Source organism: Enoplosus armatus, chromosome 15 (assembly GCF_043641665.1).
Source record: "Enoplosus armatus isolate fEnoArm2 chromosome 15, fEnoArm2.hap1, whole genome shotgun sequence".
NCBI lineage: Eukaryota > Metazoa > Chordata > Actinopteri > Centrarchiformes > Enoplosidae > Enoplosus > Enoplosus armatus.
Genome location: NC_092194.1, coordinates 22617256 through 22645016, shown reverse-complemented (window position 1 = coordinate 22645016; position 27761 = coordinate 22617256). Strand labels below are relative to the sequence as shown.

The 27761-nt window shown below is 45.4% G+C and overlaps 1 protein-coding gene and 1 long non-coding RNA gene across 2 annotated transcripts; both read right to left on the bottom strand.

The window, feature by feature from the left end:
* Nucleotides 1-1085: 1085 nt before the first annotated feature.
* mgaa (MAX dimerization protein MGA a) lies at nt 1086-25819 on the bottom strand. The gene is made up of 28 exons (XM_070920772.1): nt 24846-25819; nt 23635-23816; nt 23302-23469; nt 22555-22791; nt 21929-22368; nt 20497-20599; nt 19932-20033; nt 18977-19100; nt 18673-18803; nt 17453-18291; nt 16733-17009; nt 16060-16187; nt 15514-15553; nt 14867-14912; nt 14091-14514; nt 13078-13389; nt 12372-12633; nt 10874-11512; nt 10582-10711; nt 10043-10469; nt 9463-9637; nt 8428-8706; nt 7717-8297; nt 6093-6102; nt 3284-3661; nt 2667-2801; nt 2503-2583; nt 1086-2131 (listed from the first exon to the last, which is right to left on the bottom strand). Exons 1-28 carry the CDS (start codon nt 25817-25819, stop codon nt 1086-1088), a joined length of 8670 nt encoding a protein of 2889 aa, XP_070776873.1.
* Nucleotides 4334-5642, bottom strand: LOC139297873 (uncharacterized). Its single transcript, XR_011598488.1, has 4 exons — nt 5551-5642; nt 4992-5098; nt 4655-4769; nt 4334-4410 (listed from the first exon to the last, which is right to left on the bottom strand). It is a non-coding gene; the product is annotated as an uncharacterized lncRNA (long non-coding RNA).
* Nucleotides 25820-27761: the final 1942 nt, after the last annotated feature.

Sequence of the window (27761 nt, the reverse complement as noted above, 5' to 3'; positions counted from 1 at the left end):
GACACAGGCTGCCGTCTGGTTCTGTTGTTTCAATATGAAGAACTAAACTTCAGATTCTTTCTATTCCAAACGGATGGAAATTAAACTGAAAACTTGGATACTCTTAATATTTATACAGCAGCTGCTGCGTTCTCATCGTTTATGAAACTTTTATTTCATCTTTAAATGAAGTCAAACACGAGCTGACTGATGACGAAAGACTTGAAAGAAAAAACCTTCAAATGTAAAACGCAAAGTGTTTTCTACATAGACACACACACGCAACCTTGTACTTCTATACTTGTGAGGACCTTCATTGACATAATGCATTCCCCAACCCTAACCGAAACCTTAAAACCAAGTCTAAACCCTCAAACCCCTTTGAAGGTCTGTCCGAGAGTGAGGACCGGCCAAAATGTCCTCACTTTCCAAAAATGTCCTCACTCCCAAGGTCTAAAACTCAAATTGGTTCCCACAAAGATAGCTGTACAAGTATACACACACACACACACACACACACACACACACACACAAACACACACACAAACACACACACAAACACACACACACACACACACACACACTCAGATCTTTGGATACCAGAGAGGCACTCAATACATGAACAGTTCAACATCGTCCTGCAATGATTGACATGTAGACTCAAATTTCTTCTGGCAATAATCTTCCAATGAGACTAAAGAGCAGTTTCCATGGCAACTGTGACCCGCCCACTTCTGCCCTGGTGGCACATTGCTGCCTTCAGGCGGAGCGTCAACTGAGAGCCAAGAGGACGGAGCATGAATCAAACGTAATCTCTGATCGCCTGTAAACATGAATCAAATGTTCTGAATCGTTGTCAATGCAACAGCAGGGCTTCTGATTGGCCTTCAGGTGTGTCATGTGTTTCTGTTTTAGAGGAAATATTTCGACATAAACTGAAACGTGGAAACTTCTCAGGAACAAAACAGAACTCTAACAGCCAATCAGAGCACTGCCTGCAGACGACCAATGAAGTCCTAAACCAGCTGTGACATCATCAGAATTAAGCTGGGTGTGGTCAGCTGAACCTAAGTCTGCTGTGACATCATCAGTCAGGCTGTGTGATGTCAGCTGGGTGGGTTTCCTCTCAGCCCCAGAGGAACCAGCCTCGGCATCGGCCGCCAGGCCACACCGCCCTCCCCTCCTCCTCCTCCCCCTCCTTCTCCTCCTCCTCCTGCTGCTGCACCATCACTGCTGGTGGGGTCCGCCACTTTGGCCCCATCTACCTTCATCTGCAGTAAAGGAGGCGGAGCCAGGACGCCACCTTTAGTGTTCTCGTTGGCAAGTCTGGGCTGGGGTCCGCCCTGTGTCATTTCCGCATGGTTGTTAAGCCTTGCCTCCTCTGTCTCGGCAACAACGGTGTCATCAGAGTCCGAGTCCAGCTGCAGGAGCCAGGGGCTGTGGGCGTGTCCCTGTTCCTCGGTTCCACCCGCCACAGCCCCCTCCTGCCGTTGCCCCGCCTCAGGGGGCGGTTTACCCGGTAACATCGCCGTGGTGACAGTCTGCTGGTTGAGGAAGACGATCTCGTTGAGGAGGGAGGCCAGACTCTCGTTGTCAGTGTCCTCTTTGGTCTTCCCCTGCTGCCGATCCGCCCCCAGAGGCACCCCCACTATGACCCGACGAGCAGCACTCGGGTCCGGGCACAGAGAGGATGACAGGCCCTGAGTGGAGGGTGGAAACGATGAGGAGGAGGACTGGTCAGTCTGGGATGGAGGCTGGTCCTGGTCTTTGATCTGGTCTGAGGAGAGGTTAGATCCAACAGAGACCACGAGGGGAGGAGGAAGAGGCTGACCAGCTTGGACCTGCTGCTGCTGGGGAGGTTGTTGTTGTTGTTGTATTAGTGTTTGTTTTTGTGGTTGTTGTTGTAGTTGTTGTGGTGGTTGTGGTTGTTGTGGTTGTAGTTGTTGTGGTGGATGTGGTTGTTGTAGTTTCTGTGGTGGGTGTAGTTGTGGTGGTTGTGGTGGGTGTAGTTGTTGTGGTGGTTGTGGTGGGTGTAGTTGTTGTAGTGATTGTTGTAGTTGTTGTGGTGGTTGTTGTAGTTGTTGTAGTTGTTGTGGTTGTTGTAGTGTAGTCGATGGTTGAACCAGCTGCAGCAGGTTGTTCAAGTTTGCGGCTGTAACCAATAAAAACACTGAAGATCAGTTGATGTCTGGACGGAGCATGAGTTACTGAGTTAGTTACTGAGTTAGTTACTGAGTTAGTTAATGAATGAGTCTATAAGTTATTTATTCAGACAATCATTTGGTCAGTGGGTAAGTTAATAATTCAGTAATATTTGGTTAGTTATTCAGTTTGTTAAGCTGTAAGTTAGTTAGCTATTTTGCCACTCACTAAGTTAAGACAGGTTACCTGTCAGGTTAGTTAGATAATTTGTTAGTTCATTAGTTTAGTAACATGTGAGGGTAGTTAGTGTTTAGTTTGTTATATACTTAGTTTAGTTCCCTGTGAAGTTAGTGATGGGGGCGGAGCTGCTGTGGATCTTACCGGTTGGGGGGCGGGGCAGTGAGGTGAGATGGATCTGCTGATTGGTCAGACTGGGGAAGTTGAGGGTGACTGAGGCCACGCCTACAGACAGGAAGAGGGCATGTTTTACTTCATAATAAAAGCATGTGGAAGCAGTGAACAGATTGACAGTGAGCGGTCAGTACCTGGAGTAGGAGACGTCTGCAGCACCGTCGGTCCCGCCATCAACGGACTCAGAGCCAGGACCGGTTGACCTGGCAACGTGGAATGGACCAGGGACAGAACCTCAGCCGGAACCAGAGCCTGGAAAGATGCCAACTCTGGAATAACAAAAGGAGACGTAAAGGAAATCAACACAAAGACAACAGGAAGTCCAGAGTCTGACTTTCGTGTGGAACTACAAATGAATGAATCAAAACCATCAATCGCACTGATAATACAACAACTAATGCTTATGAAGCACTCGTGACTTCGTTTGTTGGTGCACTACAACATTTTACTTGACACTTGGAAGTGTCTCCTTGCAAGTTCAGAAAATTCTAAAATCCCCTAATTAACCAACTAACCGAGTAACTCACGCAGTAAGTAAACTGGTACTCGTTGACTAAACACAGGAAGAGACTTCACAGAGGAAAGAAAGTCTGATGAATGTTTAAAATGTGTTTACATCAGTCAGTTTGTGGGTCAATTCATTAGTTAGCTAGCGAGTTAGTTGGTAAGTCAATGAATGAGCCGGTGTAGTTATTCAGTCAGTGTCAGTGTTAGCGGGTCAGTTAGTGTCACGTGACGTCTCCAGTCTTACCCTCCACAGTCTTTGTGAGCAGGGACGACGGCAGAGCCGGATTCTTACTGCGAGACAGGATGTTGGGGATCGTCCTCGGCCTCTCCCTCACTGCTGATGCATTGTGGGATACACCAGGAGGAGCCGGGACCCTCTGACTGTTAGTCTGAGGCTGCTGGACAGGTGTGGTGGTGGGCGGGGCAGAAACAGGAGTAGGAGGAGTTTGTGGAGTCTGCTGCCACAGGTCTGAGGGTGGGATTATGACATCATCATCGGTCATGTGTCCTGCTGCTGCTGCTGGCACCTGATTGGCTGCTCGGTGTCTCTCCTGCTTCTCCATCTTCCTCTGTTTGGATGACAGGTGCTGCAGCTTCCTCAGGATTCTCTGCTCACTTTTACCTGCAGACACAAATACACATACAGGTTACAGCTCCACCTGCAGGTCAGTGACACCCTCTACACTTCAACCAGCAACGCTGAACACATGAAGCCAGATTTTAACCCTGAATGTTGAAGGGGCACCGAGCTGCTGTAGCGTTGATCTGATCCCTGATCAGTTCAACCACTGAATGTTGTGAGTGGGTGAGAGACAATAAACAATAAAACTTTTTTTGTGTGTTTTTGTTAGCTTGTTAGCTCATGGATAGCTGTTAGCAAACGCTAGCTAAACCGTTACTGCTGTAACTGAACTGCTGAAGTGCATACATTTTTCTTCTTCTGGTGTTTTTGTCAGTTACCCAACAGCTTCAGGTGCATCAGCACCTCCTTCTGGACTGGACGAGGATCGACCCTGAATCATGTAGCCCAGAATTGTAATCAGATTTGTGGCCAGCAGAGACGCAGATATGTGACTGAGTTTAACTGAAAGAGTCTTCATCTGAATTAATCTGATTTGAGAGTCTTGAAGTGACGAGTGGAAAGCTGTAAACAGCACGTCTCTTCACATGATCATCATTTTACCCGACTTTAACGGATGGTTTAAAAACAGCCAGCGCTGTGGGAAACTCCTCCTCCTCCTCCTCCTCCTCCTCCTCACCTGATCTTTGGGAGATCTCTCTGATGAAGGCGTCTCTCTGCTGGTTCAGACAGATCTTCAGACTCTTCAGTCTTTCCGTCTCACTCTGCAGAGTCTGGATCTCCCGATGAGCCTGAACCACAAACATGTTTAACCAAACCTGCTCCGACCTGAGGCCGCAGTGACTGCACCGAGGTTTTAGAATCACATGGGGCTGAGACTGACGATCATTCTCATTATCAATTCATATTTTCTAAATCAAAGTAAATATCAAATATCAGTTTATGAACGAGCAGAGGAGAACGCCAGCATTCAGTCACACATTGAGTCTAAAAGTTGTCAGTTGTTGAGTTGCTCCTCTAGTTTCTATCGCTTACCTGCTTCAGCAGAAGTTTCTTTGGAAAATGTTTGGTGTTCATGACCGAACGGAGAGCTTTGAAGGCGGCTGTGACGCTCGGAGCACCGACCAACTTGTTCACACTCGAACTGCTTCTGTTGAGAGAATCAAAGACGTGTCAGTTTAAACTCACCTGTTTATTCTCAAAGCTCCCTCCACCTGAGTCGCTTGAGATATTTTTTGTCTTTTTTTGTAACCATGATTTTCACATCAAAGTTTTACTTATTTGTCCGAACATTAAAATCATTCAAGAGACTACAGTCAGTGATGTCATGATGACATCACGCTGATCAGACAGGAAGTGAATCAGTTCTTACTCCGAGTCCACGTTCCTCATGATGCTCGCCAGCCTCCTCTGAGCCGCATTCAGCCGACTGCTCTCCTCCACCGTCTCCGCGGCAACGCTCTGAACCTCATCCTCCGCCTGACACAAACACACGACACACAGAGACGTCACGACGACACGTTCAGGGTCACGTCCATCTACAACCTGTCGAATCACAGCACGACTCCGGTATCACATTCAAATTTACTAATTATTAAAAATGTAGAAATTTAACAATCATTTGTGAAATTTAAGAAATTATTAAAAACAGAACTTGTTATTTCATCATCCTCATTTTTCACAACACTAATAATAATAATAACTTTTATTGGATATAATTATACACATTTCTATATAAAAATGTCTTCTCATCTCATAACGTCATATTGTGAAATAAAAACAGACTCTTATGAAACCGTTATTATGAAACTGTGAATAAGGAAAAAGTTGAGTTGAATTTAAATACTTCCTTAAATTATTGTTTCATTTATATATTTGGAATAGTTGATTCATTTGTGTAACGTTGAAGACTGAAACGGATCACTTCGTACCTCAGTGACGGTGATGACGTTGGTCGTCTTGGTGACGACTCGCTCCTCGTCAGACGAGTTGTCCGTCAGCTCGTCCGCCTCGTCCAACAGATCCACCACCTCCATCCAGTCTGAGTGTGTACTTCCTGTCCCGACAGACTCGGGTGATCTCTGACGTCTGCTCCCCTCTGAACACAAACACAACAGGAACACTGACTGTTGATCGGAAGCTAAGCTCAGACCTGGCTCCCCGTCCATCTGTCCGTCAGCCTGTCATTCCCTTTTCATTTATTTTGTTAGAATTCATTTATTTAGAGAAATCTGATGAAATACTAGTTTTTTTTACAAGTACTAGCTTTTCTGGGGGTTATAACTCAGTTCATAGTGTTACAGAGTTCAATGTTCGTACCTGTTGTTGGAGCGATGGTGGTGAAGTAGTCATCCCTCCTCTTCATCAGCCTCCTCTTCTTCTTCTCTAGATGTGTCTCAGTGGACCTCAGCTCATGGATCACCTGCACCGCCTGCAATAAGACAACCACACCTGTTGGTCTTCACAGTCTGACCAGCTGGGAACTGGAAAAATGTGACAACTCAGAGAGACAGAGACCAGAAGAGGAAGACAGAAGAAAGAAATGAATAACAGAAGGCAAGAGAAGAAGTGGAAACAGTGTTTGTGTTTGTTGTTTGAAGAGTCAGACCTTCTTCAGTGTGGAGATCTTTGAAGTCTTCTCCTCACTCAGTCCAACTTCTCTCCTCAGACCTTCAAACAGCTGCAGGATCTTCCTTCGACGCTGCTTCTCCAACATGTTATGAATTTGACGCTGCAGACGAACAAAAACACAGAAAATAATATATTATATATATATATAATATATTCACCTCCATCAGCATCACGTCACTGCAGGGAAACAAAGACTGCTGAAGTTCATCAACAGCAACATAAGACCACAGAAACTATTTTTTAGCCTGTATTTGTTTACATTTAGTCACATGGCCTCCATTACAGCAGCTGAATCAGCTGATAGCAGCTCCTGTCTGCAGTGTCCTCATGGACGGACAGACAACTATCACTGACCACTGAGACACTGACGGAAAGTTAAAAACAGGAGGATTCTCAGGCAGGTTCTGCAGCCTGTTTATTCTGGATGGACATCAGAGATAATGATCTCCTCTGGAAGTGGACGTCACAGTGAAGGATTCAACATGTGTCTCAGATCTGCCTCCCCTTCAGCTCTCTGGGCCCCCTGTCTGTTACAGACCCCACCCTGTCATTTCAGCAGAGTTCAAATGTCGTCCTGAACGAAGAGTTAAATTACCGACGAGCTCAGTGAAGATGTGATGTTCATCCTGTTTAATACCACAGTATAAAAATACTTTAAAGTCCTGCATTCAAAATTTCACTTCAGTAAAAGTACAGACGCCAGCAAATGCACTGAAAGTATCAAAAGTAAAAGTACTAATGCAGAGTGGCTACTGTCAATGTGTTACTATCATATCACTGGATAATGGTTTAATATTAGTGTATTAATATGTAAGCAGCACTTTAACGTTGTTGTTGGTCAAAGTGGAGCAGATTTTAACTACTTTATATACTTTTGGTAGTTTAATCTGAAACAATGGATCATATTTTATAAACTGATCACATGCAATATGTGCGCATGCGCCAACCGTGCATGCAGCCTGTTGCAGTCGCTCCTGTCTGTTTTCTTATTTTTTCTGACTTTTTTTCCTTTATTCCTTTATCATAACTTCGTATTTGTGTAATTTCCCCCCCGGGGATCAATAAAGTATTTCTGATTCTGATGTTACTCTGAAAGCTCTTTAATGTAGTGAAGTACAAAGTACATCTGAGATGTAGCAGAAAATGGAAATACTCAAAATTGTACTTCAAACATGAAGGCCAACCCTGAACCCCCCTGAAGGTTTCACCAGTTAGACTGTGACCCTGTAACGTTCTTTAAATGTTCCTCTTACGTCGCTTAAATTCGACTCTTCTTCACGGTCCGTCTCGTCTCCGAAGTCCGAAGAGTTCTCCGTCTCGCTGCTCGGCGACCCCTCCAGCTCCACCTCGTCCAATGACTGCTTCGCCCCGCCCTCCGTCTCCATGGTAATGAGCCTCGCCGCATCGTCCACACAGATGATGTCCAGGTCCAGCAGGTCGCAGGCGAGCTCAGGCTCAGGGCTGACCCTGTCAGCAGTGGGGTACGGTGGGGGTACAGGTGTGACATCTGACCCTGTCGGTGCTGGAGGAGGGGGTGGGGGTCTGTCAGTGGTCCCTGCCGGGCTCTGGATGGTGATGATGTTGGTTTGAGGTGAAGCAGGTTTCTGCTGGACTAACACCCCACCAGGACCCACTGGGACCGCAGACACCGTCACTGTTTTGACCCCGAGCTCAGCCCCCCGACCTGTGGAGGGTTTGAGGGAGAAGAGGTTCTTCGGGGTGGCGGGGGGGTGAGGTGGGAGGATGGTGAAGGAGCCTGCGGCCGTCACCACCTTGTTTGGGGGCCGGGGGGGAACTTTAGGACAGGTGACGACGATTGGTTCCTTGCTGGAGTTGGAGGGGAGGATTTTAAAGGTGCACGTCTCCTTCTGAGCCAGGAAACCAGAGGCAGGCCGGTGCGGGGGATGGAGGGGGGCCACAGAGAAGGACTGGAGGCCAGACAGGGAGGGGGAGCAGGAGGTTGTTACTGTGGTCGGAGGGGGTGTTTGGTTACCAACAGTGACGACTGGAGTCTCACGCGATGCAGCAGGGAGGACCGAGGGGGAACCTGGAGGGGGAGGAGACAGAGAGAGGGGGAGGGGTCCAAGGGGGGGGGGGGGGGGGGGGCATCAAAGTATCAGCATCAAATTAACCCAAATATATAAATCACGGGGCCCCTTCAGTCCCCCTTCAGTCACCTTTCTGAACTGACAGGTTCGGGTTGACTGATCTGAACTGGCTGATGGGAACCAGTTGGACCAGTTTCCCGTCTGGTCTGCGGTAGTACTGGAGGCCTGACGCTGCCAGAATGGGCTGCAGGACCATCCTCTGGCCGGTGGAGGGGGGCGGCGGAGGACAGGGAGCCATACCCGGTATAGGAAGCTTCCCACGAGGACTCGGGACCTGAACCATCAACAGCTGAGGGCCTTTAAGAGCCGGGTTTACAGGTGGAACCACAGCGCTGCTTACCTGAGAGTCTGAAAGACACGAGACCAGCAGGGACATGGTTTATCTATAGAGTCATGGTTCTCAACCTCAGGGTCAGGACCCTTCCAGGAGTCACAAGGTTAATGTAAGAGGTAACAAGATGATCATCAAGAGAGGAAATAGAAATACTTCAAACCTTAACAAACCCTTAATTCTCTTCTGAAAATCTCTTTGTTTTTTTTTGCTGCGTAAAAGATTCTAAAACTCACACAAACGTTCTGTCAAGTTTTACACGTTTAAATTTGACAAAAATTCAGATTGCTGAAAAACATTTATATTTTTTTTTATATTTCAACTAAAGTTGTGAATATTTTTTTCTCATTCAATAAAACATGAAGTTGACAGTGATGGATTCAATATCTGTAAGTCTGAAGGAAGTTTAAAGTCTAAAACGACGGCCTGATATTTCAGATTGGATGTTGTTCATCGTCTCTAAAACTTATGACTTAAAACTTTTAGAATGAAGCCAAATTCTAAAGACACGAATATCTGATAAGATAAACATATTAATCAACCAATTTGTTGATAAAAATAAGTGGTGTTTCTACAGTACATCAGATGAATATTACATCTAAGTCATGTTTGAGTTATTCTTACTATATTTGGTTCTTGTTGCACACATCTCTTTAAGTTATGTTAAAGGGTCTATGTGGAGTTTTCAGAAAGTCCTTGTTATTAATTACACCGGCGGCCGCTCCTCCTCAGCCCTAATCTGTGACGACGAATAAACTGCTCTAATATATTACCTGACGTGGAGGCGGAGCTACCAGAAGCTGCAGGTACCACTCTGACCTGACTGGTCCCTCCCGTAGGACCAGGGTACACGGTCACGGTGACGACCCGGGTCTCCGCCCCCTCAGGTCCTTCGCCTGCAGGCTGGTCCGAGGAGGCAGCTGATTGGTCGACCTTCGCAGCTGCAGGCTGAACCACTGAGACAAACAGACGATCCGTTTGAGACGTTAAAGTTCAGAGCCTGCTGCTCCATCACAGTTCAGTTCACCGTTTATATAGATTCATTTCACTGCCATGTTTCTGTGTATAAAGCCATTTCAATTCAACTACCTAACCACTGCTAGCTCCCTAATGCTAGCAAACTCAAGGGGAAATTTGGTGCCTTCAAAAGGGGTTGTGTTTACCCCTATCAGGGATGATAGCTTAGCCATCATCCGCCTTTCTCCCACCACCTCCACTGAGTCCAGGGGGCGTCCCAGAGCAGAGCTGGCCTTCTTAATCAGTCTGTCCAGTTTCATCCTGTCAGCAGCTGAGTCTGCTCTGGCCCTTCTTGCAGTTGTGTTGTCAGTCCAGTTTATTGTTGTAAGATTTAACCATCTTGATGTCCATTCCCTGGATGTTCACTGGTGTGGGAGGGGTTTGTTTGCACCGGTGGAAGTCCACCACCATCTCTTTGGTTTTCCCCACGTTGATGTGGAGGCGGTTCCGAGTACCAGTCCACAAAGTCCTGGGTCGGTTCTTTGTATTCCCAGTTGCAGAGTCATCAGAGAAGTTCTGCAGGTAGCAGTTGGCAGAGTTGTGTGTGAAGTCTGCAGTGTAGAAGGTGAAGATGAAGGGAGCCAGGACCGTTCCCTGTGGGGCCCCCGTGCCGCAGACAACCATGTCGGACTCACAGTCCCGTGTCCTCACAAACTGTGGTTGGTTGGTGAGGTGGTCCAGAGTCCATGCTGTGAGGTGCTGGTCCACCCCTTTGCGCTCCAACTTGTCCCTCAGAAGCGTGGGCTGTATGGTGTTAAAGGCACTGGAGTAATCAAAGAACATGATTCTCACAGTGTTCCCAGCCTTTTCCAGGTGAGTGAGTGCTCTGTGGAGGAGGTAGATGACAGCGTCATCCACCCTAATGCCAGGCGAACTGTAGCAGGTCCATAGATGGGCTCACCAGGGGGCGGAGGTGGACCAGCCTCTCCAGGGTCTTCAACAGGTGCGATGTCAGTGCCACCGGCCTGTAGCTGTTGAAGTCCTTGAGGTGCTGGGTCTTCGGCACTGGTCCCACGCAGGATGTTTTCCACAGCTGTGGTACTCTCTCCAGCCTCAGGCTCAGGTTGAAAATGTGCTCAACGGTCCCTCAAAGCCTCGTCAGCTTTATCGGACCATCTTTTCACTGTGCGAGAGACCGCTGGCTGCCTGAGTACCAGGGGTTTGTACACAGGCAGGAGGTGCACCAGGTTGTGATCAGATCTTCCCAGGGGAGGGAGGGGTGATATGCCTCCTTGGTGTTGGCATAAAACAAGTCCAGCATCTTATTGTCTCTTGTGCGGCATGTGACATACTGGGTGAAGGTGGGCAGGGTGGAGGACGGAGAGGCATGGTTAAAGTCCTCAGAGATAAGAAGGAGGGCATGCGGGTGCTGTGTCTGCAGCCTGCCTGTAACAGAGTGGAGGATGTCACAGGCCGCGTCAGCAGAGGGGGGAATATACGCCGCTATCGTGAATTCTCTCCGTAGATAGTATGGTCTCATGCTAACGGCTAACAGCTCAATGTCCTTACTGCAGAGTTGCTCTTTAATAGTGATGTGCCCAGAGTTACACCATCTGTCATTAACACAGCTCTTCTTAGTCCTGTCCGCCTGCAGCAGCTGGAAACCGTCCAGCGTGGCGTTGGTATCTGGGATTAGCTGTGTTAGCCATGTCACCGTAAACACCATGATGCTACACTCCCGGTATTCCCTCTGGTGCCGGGTCAGCGCCGCTAACTCATCCATCTTACTGGGGAGAGATCTCACATTCCCCATGATGATCAATGGATGGACGGTTTTAAAGCGCTTCCTCCTAGCGCGGCGCTCGGCTCCAACACAATGGGACATCGGGTCTCTCCTTGGGTAACACCAGTGTGTTGCGGAGCACTATCAGCTGATCCCTGTTGTAAACAATAGGACCGTGGCTGCGCTCCCTGGACACGGTCGTAGACAGCGCCAAAACCAGCAAAAACACAAGGGCAACCTCAAGAAGTTTAGTGTCCATGGTGTACAAACACGTTTAAAGAAAGATTAGACTAAAGAAAAAAAAAAGGAAAATAAAGTAAGAGGGGAAAAACTCAACGGTGAGCGAGAGCTGCTGCAACAGGCTGCCACTAGTGCGGCGCCATCTTGAAGGTGCATTGGCAATACTTGTGTGTACTGTTAATATTATTATTGTTATTGCACATTTACCAAGTAGCTAGCTTAGTAACACACTTAATAATCTTTATGTTAACAATTCTATGTTACTGAGCTAGCTACGTGGCTCATGCGCCACCATTTGAGAGCCAAATCCACTAGCCAACTTCAAGGCTTTTATTTGAAACAGGCTTATATTAGAGATAGGCCTTTATTTCTTATTTTCTAAGCCTCCTTGTTTTCTGATCTAAAAATTTTTAAAATTTTTAAAATTAAATTTTTAAAATTAAAATTTTTCAGTGGACAGAATCTCGTCATTTCTTAACAAGGCTTTCATTGTGAAACATTTTCAGGACCGTGTTGTGGAAAATTCAGTGACTTGCACGGTCCCCATACAGTTGTCAAATGTCACTATTGCCAAATTAAAGCAATGGAAATGTACATGTGCTCAGTTGGCAGCACATTATATAACAGGCACCAGTGTTTTTTACCCCTGCCTGTATTTGAGACCTTAAATTTGAGGCAGTAAAAAAGAGAAAGTGTGTTCACCTGTGGGGGAGGTTGGGAGGGTGAGCACTGCGACTGACAGCTGAGACCTGGGTAGGGGGGGAGCCAAGGAGATGGTCTGGGGGCTCAGTCCTGAACTCTGGTGCTGAGGAGGTTTAGAGGGGGATGAAGAGGAAGAAGGACCTTGTTGCTTCCTGTTGGACCCCACCCGGCCAGTGAGATAAGCTGCCAGCCTGTTTGCCGGATGGAGCGCCCCCATCTTTCCCAACTGGATCTTAGCCAGAGGATAGAGCTTCCCATTCACCTGTAGAAACATTTAATATCAGATATCAGAATCTCATAGATTTGAGTGAAAAGGAAAACATTTTAAAGTAAATTTACATGTTTGCAGTTGAAACAGTTGTCTTCAGCTGTCGAGTCTGTTGAGCTTTGTCAGCTTAAGTGCCATTTAAAGTGTAAGTATTGTAAAGAAGTCGAAGTGTCGGCTGAAGTAAATGAGTTCTATCAGTAGATGGAGTTTACTCAGTTGTCATGGAAACTGAGGGGGGGTCATAACTCCTGTTTCTGTTCAAGACAACTGGGCATCCACTGATGAACACAGCTGAAAGCTCCAGAAACACTTGAAAGTGGACCATCAATTTTGATTATTTTACAACGTTTTACAACAATATTTTAATTCACAATCTGTCAACAAACTGTTATGAGTGTTCAAGAACCCTGCAGTAATAATCACATGTGGCGTTCTTACCTGCACAAGGTGGTCTGTTCCTCCCAGCTGCTTCCTGTTGGCTGAGAGGAAGCCGGCAGGAGAGATTCCTGTTAGGAAAGGCAGAGCCATACTGACTCTTTCCTTCTTCTTCTTCTTTGATCTCATTTCCTTTCTGCTGCTCTCTCTCCCATCATCCACCTGGTGAACTGTTGATCCCGCCTCCTCCTCGATGTCACCTTCCTCCACTTCCCGCTGCCAATCTTCAAGGCGCTCCGCCTCTTCTTCCTCCACTTCTCTCTGCCAGTCTTCAAGAGGCTCCGCCTCCCTGAGCACCTGTTTCAGGTGGTCCTGCTGAGAGACATGAGGTCAATCAATCATCAAGTTGTGTCATCATTAGTCTCTATAGCCGGATCTCCACACTCTGGAGAGGGACATAGTCGCCAGACTTATCCGAGCAGCCGACATCTGGTAAACCAGACTACGTCATCACTGACGGCTGCCGTCCCGTGACATCTATAACATGTGACACATTGCATTGTGGGATTGCTGGCAGACAATAGAGTACGTGTCATGGACTCTTTATAGAGAATACATGAACACTCACAGTAAAAGTACAGAGTGATTTCAGACAAAGCTTAAAACTTCCTGCAGTGGTTTCACAATAAAAGCCTTCTACACAAGAGAACTGAATCTGTGTTTGACAGTGAAGCAGCTGCAGGAAGGTTTGATTGTCCGTCACTGGCAGCAGCTTCAGTCGGTCTAAACCTTCTGTGCATGTGGACATTTTTCTGTGTTTTTGGTGTTTTGGGGGATGCTGCTGAGAAGACCCTAAAATATCTATTATGTTGTTTGTTGATTAAAATACCACATTTAGCACTTTTAAATCACTTGTTGTTTCCAGCCATATCTATTCATTACATGTATTTACATCCTGGACGTCCTCCTCTGCCTCCCTGGTTTTAACGATTGAACACATCAGATAATAGACTTCCTCCTGCTCAGGAATGTGCACATTATACGTTTTATCAGACCACATTTAGATTCTTGCCTACCTGCTGTTGCTTTGTCTCCATCTGTTTTCCTTGTTGTGGTGGTTTCACTGGAGCTGCTGGTTTTTCCCGCTCCAGATTGGGTCTGGAAATGTGGATTTTGTACTGGATGCAGCTGTCTGTGCCGCTCTCCTCCACAGTCTGACTGACAGGACTGATGAGATACTTTCTGATCCAGAAGGGTTGGTCCAGTTGGTCCCGAGCCATCGCCTCACACAGCTTCTTCAACACGTGGTTCCGGTCTGCGTCGCTCAGCCACGTACACTCTGCCAAGATGATCAGACGCTTCGACGGCTTCGGGGTCGGCTCTGCTGGAGGACTAAGAGCCCGGTCGGAGGGAGCCGTCTGAACCGGTTCACCTGCTGAAAGAAAACACAAAACCTGAACCAGTTTCCAAACACACAGCAGGTCATCGTGTCTCCACCGACTTCAGTAAGTAAGGAAGCTCCGTTTCCATGGTTACAGTGGAAACTGATCCCTCCAGACTCACCTGGTCAGGTTAGTTTTCAGACTGAAACACGGCACATCTTTGACTTAAGTATTTTCATGATGTCACGTTATTTATCTTCTTGTCTTGCTATAAAATAAATGAGCCGGCGTCCTGTTACATCACAGCTGTTTAATAGTATGTTGCATCTCATACATTCATACTTCAATTCATTTTCAGCACTAATTATACAAAAACATCACTCACATTGGTTTTGAATTATAAGCAGAACGCAGCAACAAACTGAGCTGATCTGATCTGAGTTCAGATCTGCTTCTGTCGACGTAGCTACAACAAACTGTTGTTTTCTTCTCTGTGAGTTGATATGATCTGAAATAAACCAGGCATGAGCTCCAAACCAGCTTTATTTTCACAATAAGAGCTGCTTTATGAAACACCTGTCTGCAGGGCCTGACGGGAGGACGGGGGAGGAGTGGCGTTAGTAAACCTACCTGGTGGAGGAATGGAGGGTTTGGTCTTTGAGTCCTTGAGTGCCAGGTCTCTCTGTTTCGAAGGTTTCAGCCGAGTGTCTTTAGACTTCACATCTTTAGACGACTCCTGGAGGAAAAACATCAGACTGTCATTAAACCGTCAGCCAGTCTGAAAACGATTCATGGTCACTGATGTCCTGGTCCTGGTCACTTCAGCGTCTCTGGTCTCTGTGTAAGTGTTCATGTGTGAGTAACAAACCAGGAAGGTCTGACTTCATCTTTCTGCAGTCAAGTCGTCAAAGTTAAAAAACGTTTCAGAGGGAATTTGTTTCAAGGTTTTCAATTTCTGCATCAATTTCTTCTCCCTCTTATTTCCCACCTAACTGCTCCTCCAATCACAGCTGCCCCCCTGGCTCACCTGGACCTGCTGCCTGACTGAAGGACTGATGAGGATATTTGAGCTTTACCTTCTGCTTTTGTTTCCTGATCTTCTTCTTCCCTCGGTAACCTCTGACCCGGGCGCAGCTGCTGCCATCCTGTCCTCTCTGCTGGAGACAAGCACAGTGATGAAGCAGAAAGCTGTTCAGTGTCCAAAAGAGGAGCTCCTGTTGAGTTCATTCAATGTAATTTGTCAACACTGTGAGCAGAACGACACATTTAGAGCTGAAACGACAGAAAAAGAATCTAAAACACTAATTTGATAATAGATAGACACCATTTTCAAGCAAAATGGTGAAGACATGCTTCATTCTCTGCTGTCAGTTTCTGCAGTGCTGAAAGTAAGAAGTACAAATTTGAGGTACTTGTACTTTCTACTTCTCCTCAACTACATCTCAAGAGGATGTGCTAAAAAGACTAATGTCCAATAAAGTGAAATACAAGTGAAAAATAAGGATACGAAAACAATAAATACAAGGAGGATTCAAATGTTAAAGAGATTAATAATAAACAGGTGTCCCATAAATGTCCCACGAGGCTGTTTATAAATCAGGAGGTCATTTGGGTGAACTGAACCTTTAACTTCTGTAATAAAGACTGAAGACTGAGTCCTTACAGTGGGGCGGGACAGAGATGCTGGTTCAGGGGCGTGGATCGGGTCCGGATCCGAGTCTCCGCCCCCCCTCTTCCAAAGAATCCGGACCCGCTCGGAAGGCTGGGAAACGCTGTCCGCCTCCTTCAGAACTAACAGAAAATCAAAGGCAGCAGCTGATCAACATGTGACACAAAGAGCAGCTACCTAATTCATGTATTCTGTCTTCTAAATAAACAGAGAGCGGATCACAGATGGAGGACTTCAGCTCGTCCCCTTCATCTGAAATATGACATTATGAAACAAACTGAGGCCTGTAAAGGAACACTTCTTCTCTGAGAGTCACATGTTCGGATCGATGCCTCTCTCGTGTCTGTATGCTAAATATGAAGCTATAGCCAGCAGCTGGTTAGCTTAGCTTAGCATAAAGACCAGAGGGAAACAGCAGAGGAGTTACTGACCGTACAACTGTGGATTGTTGTTTTTACACAGATTGTACTTGTACTGTACTATTAGTAAAATACTACAGTACCCATGAGCCTCAGTGGCCATTGCTATGGAGATGCTCCATTCAGAAAACAAACTCTGCTGCTGAACAAATCAACTTCACCTCGACATCTTCTGCACGACGACAGAGTCTGAAGCTCTCTGATTGGTCCTCCACTCTGCACATTAATGAAGGTGGTGGTCTACTCACTGTACGCCATCTTCATCCTCCTCTTCCTCTTCTTCTTCTTGTTGTTTTCGTGGTGAGAGGGGCTGGAGTCGGACCCGTCCAGGTTCTTGAGGAGGACCACCTTCTGTTTGAGGCAGCTGCAGCCCAACATGCAGGGGGGGCGGCCGCAGTGGCTGATCCTGGAGCAGTGGGACAGACTGGAGCAGATGCAGCCCAGCCTGCAGAACTCGTTCAGGCAGGGAGGGGCTCGTCTCCGGACCAGCTGGATGGGAGCGGTGGGGTTCTCACTGGCAAAACCCTGAGGAGGAACCAGAGGAACCACATGAACCAGAGGGGAGGAGTCAGGGTACAATACCTGAACTGGGACAGCTAAAGGTCCACACACTGATACACTGCTGTGATGGTACAAAAGTATTAGCATAAACATATACTTTATGTACCAAAAGTAAAAGTACTCATTACGATGCCAGGGGTCAATAAAGTCTCATCTTAATCAATAATAATACATCATAATTCATTTGTTGATTACGTTATTAATATTGATGAATGATTAATATTTATGAAATTACTGGAGTAGAAGTAGAAAGTAGCATAAAATGGAAATACTCAAATAAAGTACAAGTACCTCATAATTGTACTTAAGTACAGTACTTGGGTAAATGTACTTAGTTACAGAATGAAATGTGTCTGCAGCAGCGAGCATCTCCACAGTTTCAGATACCTGCAGCTGTGATCGCTTACTTTCAGTGTGAAGAGTGATGTCAGAGCGATGGCGGCCCTCTCCTCGGTGATGCTGGTCTTGGGTCGGCCCTCCCATACCACCCCGTCCTCCAGGTCCTTCTGTCTCAGCAGAGCTCGGGTCATCACAGGCCCGCCGTCCTTTCTACAGGTTTCATTGCTCTGATCGATGGCGGTCCCCAGCTCAGAGTCCGACTCCAGTGGAGCCATGTCTTCCGAGATGCCGGGTGGGAGGGCCGTGGACCTGGAGGGGCTGAGGGTCTGGGACGAGGTCTTGGGTTTGAGCTTCTTCCTCTTCTTGAAGGCGGGTGGTTGAAGGGAGAGAGTTGATGGTTCTGTGTGGTCAAATTGGACTTTCGGGTGGTGTTTCTTTGATTTATGAGGTTCAGTGACGGGTGCTGTGTGCTCTGATTGGGGGGGGCCTGCAGGCTGTTTAGGGACCAGGTTTGAGTCAGCTGGACTGAGTTCAGGTGTTGAAACTGGAGCAGCTGCCGGTTCTGCTCTGAGTTTGTTGTGTTTTGGTCCTTTGTGCTTCATGTTTTCTCTCCTGGATGTTTTGGTCTCTTTGAGGGTGAGTTTGGGTCTCTTTGAGGGGGGGATGAATCCAGATATGAGGTCTGAGGTGGGGGAGCTGACGGTCTGTTTCTTCAGGATGCTGTCGAGGGTTCGGACGTAGCTGGTGCTCCTGGTTGGCAGCTCGTAGACCACCGGCTCCACCAGAGGCTGAGAGAAGCTGGCCGCCCGCTCATCGATCAGCTTCCCTTCGTTCTCCAGATACTCGTCCAACATGTCGCTGCAGAACGCCGACAGGTTCTTCTTTGGCAGATCTGAACTGGGACGAGCTGCAAGACGCAAGAGAGACAAACGATTTAACAGAAATGTCCAGAGGTGTGGTTCAGATTCTTTCTGTCTGGCTGGCTTCATATTCAGGCTGCAAATAAACATTATTAAGAAGGAGTGTGATAAGATAATAAGTTCATAAAATGGTCAAACCAACAGCTGTTTCTACACCTGCATGCACAATTATTACATTTAACTACGAGTCACTCAATGCAATGAGGCTGGTTAGCATTTTAAGACTTCATAATAAAAAATTGAAACTTAAATAAGGTGTTGTCATAAAAGTTCCAATATTCACTAAATATATGTAGAAATGATGACAGCACAGAAAGACTAGAATAAACCACATTCAGCATCTACCAACATTAAACACACTGAACGACCTTCAGGTTTGGCTGGTGCAGGAGTGGGCGGAGCCTCTGGAGGCGTGAATTTCTCTCTCCAACCTTTAATCTGAGTCACATCTGTAGTTTTTCCAGTTCTGGACACAAACGCTGCTGAAACACCTGGAGACAAAAAACAGAAGGTTATCTGACAGATCTGAACGGTCAATGTGACGAATAACATTTACAAAGCAGCCGAACAGAATGGATTCATGGTGTACCGCACTGATCCTGATAACACACACACAGAGTCTTCAGCTGTATCTAAACCTGGGTCACGTCAGTATGAAGGTACTGACCCTGAGACGGTGGCAGCTCCTGGGTCAGCGGCTCCAGGGAGACTCCAGGAGCAGGGATGGGCAGGCGGACTCCCAGGTACTGCAGGTCTATGGCCAGAGATGGATCCAGCAGGTTCATCTTCAGACCGACTGAGTTTACAGAGAAAAACAGACAAAAACACGTCATCAGCACCACAAGACAATCTAAACTGAATTCATGTGATTATAAAAGAGATAGGAGAGACCAGTTGAAGGCCATTTTGTTATGTTGTAGTTATTTGGCTTTTGATTTAGTTGGAGGTCATTGGCTGTGCTGCTTCAGGGTTTTATTTCAGGTTGTTTCGTTTGATACTGTTTCTGACTGGACCTGGAACAGACCAGCACACTGTAGTCGTAGAGCTGTAAGATACTTGTTTATTCTGTTTATAGTTTGGTCTCTGGTTGAGGGCATAACAGAGTTAATCATGTTGATATTTGGTAACAGAATATGACACTTTTTTTGTTTTACTTATACTGTAAAAAGTGTTTTGGAAAATAAAATAGCATGTAACTACAACACAGAGCTAAAAACTGGACTATCTGCACTCTCTGTGACAGAGATGAAGGTAGTTACAGCAAGAGAGCTACATTAGCTTAAAGCTAGCTGGTGAGATAGCAACCGCTAGCCTTAGCTAAAGCCAAAGCTAAATTTTCTCACCTCTTCTTCCTTAGCTGTTATCTAGTGTATAAATATCCATTTTGATGAACCAACATCTTGATGATTCAGTTTGTTAAACCACATGGATTAAACCAATCGTAATGGAGATGAATACACAGATAAACCAGAGTACAACTTCTTCTGTCTGAACCTTTAAACTCTTTTTACTAAACTTCACCGTTTCTACTGCTCTCTGCCTTTAAAGGGCAACATGAATATCAAGATAATGTTGTAAAAAATCTTATCTTTAAATATGTCCCTACCTACAGTGAGAGCTGACATACCTTCCTGCAGCACAGGATGGATCACCTGTCTGTGTCTCATCAGCTTCAAGTCTCTCAGAAGAATCTGCTCAAAGGCAAAGATCTTCTCCTCCAAACCCTCTGCTGAAGATAAACAATTTCACAATGTCCACTCTTAATTAAACAAATACTCACAGTTTAGGAAATCGTTGATTGCTAACCCTAAGACGGATCTGAGCTTGTTGTAATGTCATGGGTGTGGTTAGCTTAGCTTAGCCCAAACAGTGGAAGCAGGGGCAAGGTGCTATCCAATGGAGACATAAAACAGCTAATACAATAAATGTATAGTACAAATAATTAGCATATCTGATAATATACAAGCTGTTTGTTGCTAGTTCATGCTATGGTAGTTAAACTGGGCAGCATGGTGGCTGCGTCTAGTCTTTATGCTAAGCTGGGCTAAACACATCTTGGACCTCTCTCTGTACTGGACACAGAGATTACACTGATATCCATCTTTTATTCTACCATTTCACATGCAGATTTGAAACCAGTAAATGGTAAACATAGTATGACTATAGTAGCATGATCATTTCTGTGCTGTTACCATTCTCAGGTGCGTCAGCAGTTTGTTGCAGGTGACCATCAGGTGTCGTCTGAGGCTGTGAAACCGTTCCTTCAAAGTCCACAGTGTGAAGTTTGAGGGCCTCCTGAAATATGAGTTCTGTTTTTAAATTTTCTGTATATACATTATAGTGAGTTAGACACTGGTATTGTTACATAAAGCTCAAATGTTACATTTCACAACAGGAAATTACTGGGCAGAATGAAAAATATGCTGATAATGTAGCCCTTTGTTTTAATGCTCCGTTTTAGCTTTAATGTGCATCCCTGACACACACCCTCAAGATCTACAGCCGTATACACTGTTAGCTTAGAGCTTAGAGAGTGCCAGAATGGGACATATGAATCATTAGTAGGGAAGGTGTAACAGTAAACACTGAACTACTCGTCAACACTGTAAACTACTAACCTACAAGTAGTGGAGGTGGAGGTTGGGTCTAGAGGACAGAATTATTGGATTTTCTCTGGGAAAAGAAAAATAACCTCTGTTTCAATGAACACTATAATGGGACCAGGATCAATTGATAGTGTTCAGTGAAAATGACTATACATTTAATTAAGTGACTCAGAAAAGTTAATTTAGCGTTAAGTAACTCTGAGGCTGGATCATGCTTCTCCAAGCTACATGTAAGCAAAGGTGTACCATTTCTTTTATACCTACACACAGTAAACACATTTTTGCCTTTTATTTTTCACAACCACCCCCCACAGGTGGTTCGATTCAACCAATCAGCTTGCTTGATGCACAGGTATGCACAACACGTTAGGATCTTCAGCTTCTCTGGTAGCTATTTAGCTAATTATCACAGGTTGTCATTTGTCCTATTGATTGGTTGCTGAATGTTAAGAGGCCGCCCTCTTATCTAATGTGAGCCTGCCAAAAAGAAAAGGAGAAGAGAGCGCAAGGAGGAGGAAGGAAACTCAAACAACGCAAGAACATTGGTTTGCTTCAGGTAGACAGGAACTCTTTTGTTGAGACTGTGATGGACGATAACTGATAACCCTCATCTCTGATGTATTTTGATTTAGATGATGGACTGTCAGTGTCACACCACCACAACCATGTAGCCTGACAGTCTTCTCAAGCTTGTTGAAACATCTGTATAGACACATCTCTGTGTAAAGTCCAAAACACACCACTGCTGCTGTGTCATCACTTGATGTGACTCATTTGACGCCCATAGGACACACTGCACATGCTCCCCACTGAGACTGGTGTTCATGCACTTGAAAATAGCCGTCCAAATTTTAACAGAAACAAATACGGGGGTGTTGTATGCTGGCGGTGCATTTTGGACTTCATATTGAACTCTATGTTCGGGTTACCTTTACTCAAAAACAGTTATCATAGGAAATGTAATGTGCTACAGATAAATCGTTGCTCCACATGAAAACAGAATTTTATTTAGTTTTACCTTTGATGTGAACGAGACAAATAATTGCTCCTCCACTTCCTCCAGGTTCGGCTGCATGCTAGTGTAGGTGGAGTCATCCATCTTCTGATCCATGTCTGTCTTAGAAAGTTTTCGGCGCCGGGACATCTTCTTGGGCTTGGAGAGTTTGTTGGCTTGGACTGGTTGCACCTGCTGAGCTGGTTCATGTGCATTTGCTTCTAGTATATTTGGAGGTGGGCAGGGAACAGCTACTGTCTCTGTGTTTGAAAACTCCACCCCCATCGCAAGGTCATCATCGGTGGAGAAAAAATGCACAAGGTCAGCGATAGAAGGTGTGGGTGACAAACCCTCTCCATCTAATGAAGAAAAGGTTGGAGACAGCGGCAACTGAAGCGCGAGAGGGGATAGCTCTGCAGGGAAGGGCAGCGACTGTTCGTTTTCTTGAAATGACGGAGCAGGATCTGGGGTAGGCGTGGATGAAGAAGTGTTAAGAGTCTGTGGTTCAGGGTGGGAGGGAGCCTGGGAAGGCAAAAAAGGCGGTGTAACAGTAGCTAAAGAAAGAGTCTGTGATGTGGGCCGAAATGTTGTGAATGAAGTGTCTATGTACGGCTCGGGTGGAGGTAACACTGTATGCCATTTAAACACACATGCGGCAGAGTCTTCACAGTGCGGCAACTCTTCAGGAGGTACCGCTTTTGGAGTTGGTTCAGAAGTAGTGGAGTTGAGTTCTAAAGCTAACGAGGTGGGCAGTGAAGGTAAAGGTTCTGGAGAGCTTGCAGGTGACAAAGGCTCAAAGCCAAAAGAAGAACACTCGGGGTCAGGAAGCAAGGAATCAGACTTCATGGTAGGGTAGTCTAAAGGTAGTGAGGAAGACTCAGTGATGGCTGGTGTTTGTGGCGAGTTCAGGGAAGGTAACACTGTGTCAAAGGGTGGTGACAAAATGGGAGATGCAGAGGAGGTAGTAAGAGTTGAGGAAATGGTGGATATAGATGTCCCAAGGGTACAAAATGGCTGATCTGAGTTGGGTAACACTGGTGTAACGTTGGATACTGACAGCTCTGGGCCTGAGCTTTCAGCTAATGAAATGGAGGCCAAGAAATCATCAGTTCTTGGTCCCTTTGAATCTGTAGTGGGAACAGTATCTGGAAACAATGGACTGGAAGGCTGAAGGGCAGTTTCAACTGCTTGTCCCGTAACACTAAAAACCATTTCATCCGGCTGAAGATGTGCACCAGTACGTCCAGAGGCCTGGTTGTCGTGTTTTGTGGTATCACAAGTGAGGTCCTCTGAGGGACCAGTTGCATTGAAGGCATGATCAGAAGGCGGACATAAAGAAGCGGCAGCAGAATTCTGTGATTCAGATAAAGATTCAGATGGGAGTGCTGGTGGAGGACAGTCCGGCTTGCTCTTGGCCTTTTTAGATTTCGTTGAGTGCTGCTTCAAAAAAAGGGCGAGGGCTGGCAAAGGCAGAGGTGCTGGTCGTTTAAGCTGCTTTACTTTCACCTGTGATGGAGCTTCAGGCTTACGTTGGTGGTCTGGATCCACAGAGGAGTTCTGGGACACTGCTGGAGCAGCAACAACATTATTGACCTCAGAATAATCTGTTCTAACATTGTCCTTGCAGTTCAATAAATTCAAAAGGTCCTTGTCCTCCTTAACCTTCCTCTTTGTTACAGTTTCTTCTTTCTTTGCAGGTGACGTTTCGCTATGTGTTTTTACAGATATACTGTCCCTCTTTGGAACATCTTGTCCGTTGCTTTTCAAAGCTGTGGCTTTAGTGCTGGTTTGCTCATTTCTGCGAGAGGTGCTGTTATTGATGCCCAGCTGCTCCAGGTTGCATCTTTGCAGTGAAACGTGAGCCTCCCGAATAAGTTCAGAAAATAACTTCTGAGCTGGACGTGAATTGCTGCTGGAAGGAAATCAAACAATAAAAACATCACATTAGTGACATCAGTATTATGGAGTGTGTCACTTCATGATTTACTGTACAACTAAACTATGACCTACTGTCTGATAAACTCACAAGGAAAAACACAACAGGTTATAAACTCCACAAAACAATGTCAACATTGTTAGATGCTGCAACTTTATACCCACATTAGCCAATCACAGCCAAACTTCATGCGTCAGGCTTATGTTTTGAATCATAACTTAGGTACTACCCTCCGTTCACACATAAAAACTTTAACACTAAAGGAGTGACAGGCTGCATTTCATTTCAAACACAAGCTCCAAAAACATATTGGCACCTCCCCTTGCAATTCAAGGCCCTGTGGCACAGCCTGGAAAGGTTGAGAAAGGTTCAACTTTATGCAAATGTACTCTGATTAGCCAGAGCGACAACCAATGGCGCTTGTTTTTATATCCTCGTCAAACAGAAGCACAGGTGTTAGCAGCTGAGCTTTTAGCTCTAACTCAACTATGTAAAAGCACTTCAGACAAAGGTGGGAAATGCGAATGGTTGTCTTCCCATTCAATATCAAATAACTTTGCCAAGCTACCAGGACTTGAATATTAAAATGCACTACTTTGTTGTGTGCCAGTGTAGTGGCAATATGCGACCGTAACTGTCCGATCAGAGCTAGGTATGTAAATTGGATGCTCAACACTAAACACACCTGCAAGCTGTATGTGTGAACAGGGCATTCATAAGGATATGCAAAATTGTATCATATGGATAACTGGTGAGACATATGTAGCCAAGATATATGTACCCACATTTGGTGAAGAGTAAAGCAAGCAAAAGAGGTGCAATAGCTAACAAAATACCATCAGGTTATAATAGCCATGAAACAAGACTTCAATGCATTTTGAAATATGCCAATGTACGTTTAGAGTTTGTCTTCATTTTTGTACTGTCTTGCAAACGACAACAACAATGTTGGCTACAGAGAATTTGAAGAGCATGCCAGCTTCACTGTCAAAGTAGAACTCTTACCATGAACATTCCCCAGTGACCTTAGCAGCTGACTGATCTTTGTTTGTAGTGGAATTTTTCTGGAGGTCACCTGACAACGAAGGCTTTGAGTCCACTGTTTTTGAGCTTCTAGGTTTATGGTTTGCAAGCAAAGACTTCAAGCTCTTCTTCACGGGATGTTGCTCGTTGGTTGTCGTGCCACCATCTTTGTGCAAGTCTTTTCTAGAGTTCAATTTCAGCTTTAGGCCCCATGAACTGGAGCCATCCTCTTTCAGTCCTTTAGCAAACGGGTTGTAGTCAACTTTCAGCTGAGCAAACCGTGAGTTCTGGTAAGCAGTGACTGCCATAAACTCAGTCTGGGGGAAAGTGAATGTGACAACACTGGGACCATTTAGTTTTATGTCTTTAGCAGCTTTGTCAGTTTGGACCACGTGCAGTCGCGGCAAGTAGCGGTGCATCGGAAGCAGCATGGTGTTCCCCTCTTGGTCTGACATGTTGTTTGTGAGCTTCAGTTTGTAAAAGGACACTGGATTCTGCATCCAGTGTTGACCTGTTGATGGGGACTCTGGATGAGCGAACGGTTGACTCTTTGAAAGACACTCTGCCTTTCCAGCAACTTGCCAGCTCTTGCCAGTCCACTTGTAACGGATGTTGTCCAAAGGTTGAATGTCCATGACCAAAGAGTACTTCCTAGATGCATGCAAGCCGGAGATGCGAAAGCGGCAGTACGGAAACATCCTGCTGCCTTGGTTAGTCAGAATCATCTCTGTTTTGCATCTGAAAAACTCGTTCCACATGCTGTTGTTGTCCAGTGTCACTCTGATGCCTTTGCAGATGCTATCAGGTGAGAGGTTGTCTGACTGAAGGTTTGAACTGGTGGGATGTTTCACAGCAGGAAGTGCACCAGAAGTCCTGATGGCTTCCTTTGATGGGTACATAGTGGGTTTACCCATCATATCTGCCTCTTCATTGGTTATATGGGTGCTATGTTCCATCCCGCCTTCGCTTGCCTTCCCTGGTTTCGGAACAACAAAGCATGCAGGTGGATGGTCCCCTGCAGGTGTCGCTGCAGGGGTGGTTGCCCCATCCTGTTGGAACACCATTCCTTTCTGCTTCTTCTTAGAAGCCATGAACAGGTCCCAGACATCTAAAGGGAAGGAGGATTCTGCTTTTCATACATCTGTAGGATGGTTCAAGACAGCATCCTGAAAAACAAAAATGATTTGATTTGATACCATTCTGGTAGTATTTTGCCTGTAAGAAATGTGTTTTTCTGTTCAGGGTGACCTCAACGCAGAACTACACGAGGCTCCTGGATAACTGAGCCATACTAAAGAGTTATATTATCAACAAGTATTGGTTGATATACTTTGTTTGTTCCTCAGTTTGATACGTGGAGTCGGTCTGAGCTGTGAAACCTGTTCTAGCATATTCAGAACACTTCAGCGGGATTTGTAGCTCTGTAGCTACACCAAAGCTACAAACTGTAACTGACGTGCGCCTCCTCCAAGCTCGTCCGAGCTACAGAAGCTAGAGAGATACCATATGAAGACAAGAACTGTGATTGGTCAGCTTGTATTTTCTGTAAGTTTCTGATGCCAGTAGAGATTGCTGAGTGAGGACAACATGAAGCAAGTTGAAGACTCAGTAATCTGCTGCTTTTCACACATCTAGCAAAACCATGAAAGAATGTAAACATGATTACTTTGGCTGCTGATTGTCTCATTACTGAATAGAAGACTATTGTCATACAAAGTGAACCTTCCCATTGTCGCTCTACATCACAAAGCGAATGAAAGAAAGTGAACTCAAATGTATTGTACATACAATAAAAGTACAATATGTTTTGATAATCTAAGACCAATGTGTGTTGTGTTGCGATGGGTGAAATCTGACGCTGTAGTTATCTATTGCGGTACAGCCGTAACCAGTGCTGTAATCTCTTCCATCACGTACAAATCCATCTTAAATTGCTGCAATCAGGAACTAAACACAGCTGCCAAACTGACCCAATATGACACTACAGACTCTCACTGAACCCTCCTATTCAATCAAGCTGTATTCAGTTTGAAAATATAAACAAAACACTTATTTTGTAGGCCTGTGTTTATGATTGACTCTCTCTAGCTCTCACTGACTCCCCATTTGAAATGGTGGGAAGCTAATCCCAGCGAACACCCTCATACAACCTACATCTTGCCCAGTGCCAAATGTAGGACTTCTGACGTAAACAAGTTCTGTGATAAACATCCAGTAAGCCAAAGGAAGCCAGATATATCCATCAGGATTTGGTGAACCAAACAAGGAACGATGAGAGAATACTGGACTGATATTCTTTCAGACACAGATTCTATAACATTGCTAGTTGTATCTTTCTATTAAAATAGTTTTTGGAATTCAAACACGTCTCTGTTACATAAATATTCCATAGTGGCTTTATTCAAACATGACAGGCCCATTACAGCGCTGCTACTCGCACTATGTTTGGCACCTGCATGGCGTCACCTGGCAGCAAACAGTGGTGAGATGGAAAATGATATGAAGTGATGGATTTTAAATGTTAGTGTACAGCTGGGCTTAATTAATGACCCTTCTCAATAAACAAATCAACTGATGAAACATCCCATAATTATCATCATTTCAGAGCTGTACAATTCTGCTGCCTGTGACCATCAGGGCAAATGACAAAACACTGTGACTCTATTGAATTTCTTTTTGCTCGTGTATTTTTTGACTGATGGTCTGATGACTATTGTGGTTTTCTGAGTTTTTTTTTTTCCTCTTTTGCCCCGCACCATACAGCTGCACATTTTTATAGACTCATCTGACGCGAGAAGAATCTCCTCAACAATTTCAAATTGGCTTATTAAACAGTTACTTTCTTTAAAAAAAAAAAAGATTATTCACTGACATATAGCACGATCAATATCTCTGTGC

Excerpts from the sequence above, each read along its gene's own strand:
- mgaa (XM_070920772.1), bottom strand. The coding sequence starts at position 25,819 with ATGGAACATAGCACCCATATAACCAATGAAGAGGCAGATATGATGGGT. Across the intron at positions 20,600-21,928 it reads TTGTCTCGTTCACATCAAAG|GAGGCCCTCAAACTTCACAC; the intron begins GTAAAACTAAAT and ends CTCATATTTCAG. Across the intron at positions 20,034-20,496 it reads TGCTGACGCACCTGAGAATG|CAGAGGGTTTGGAGGAGAAG; the intron begins GTAACAGCACAG and ends GTTTATCTTCAG.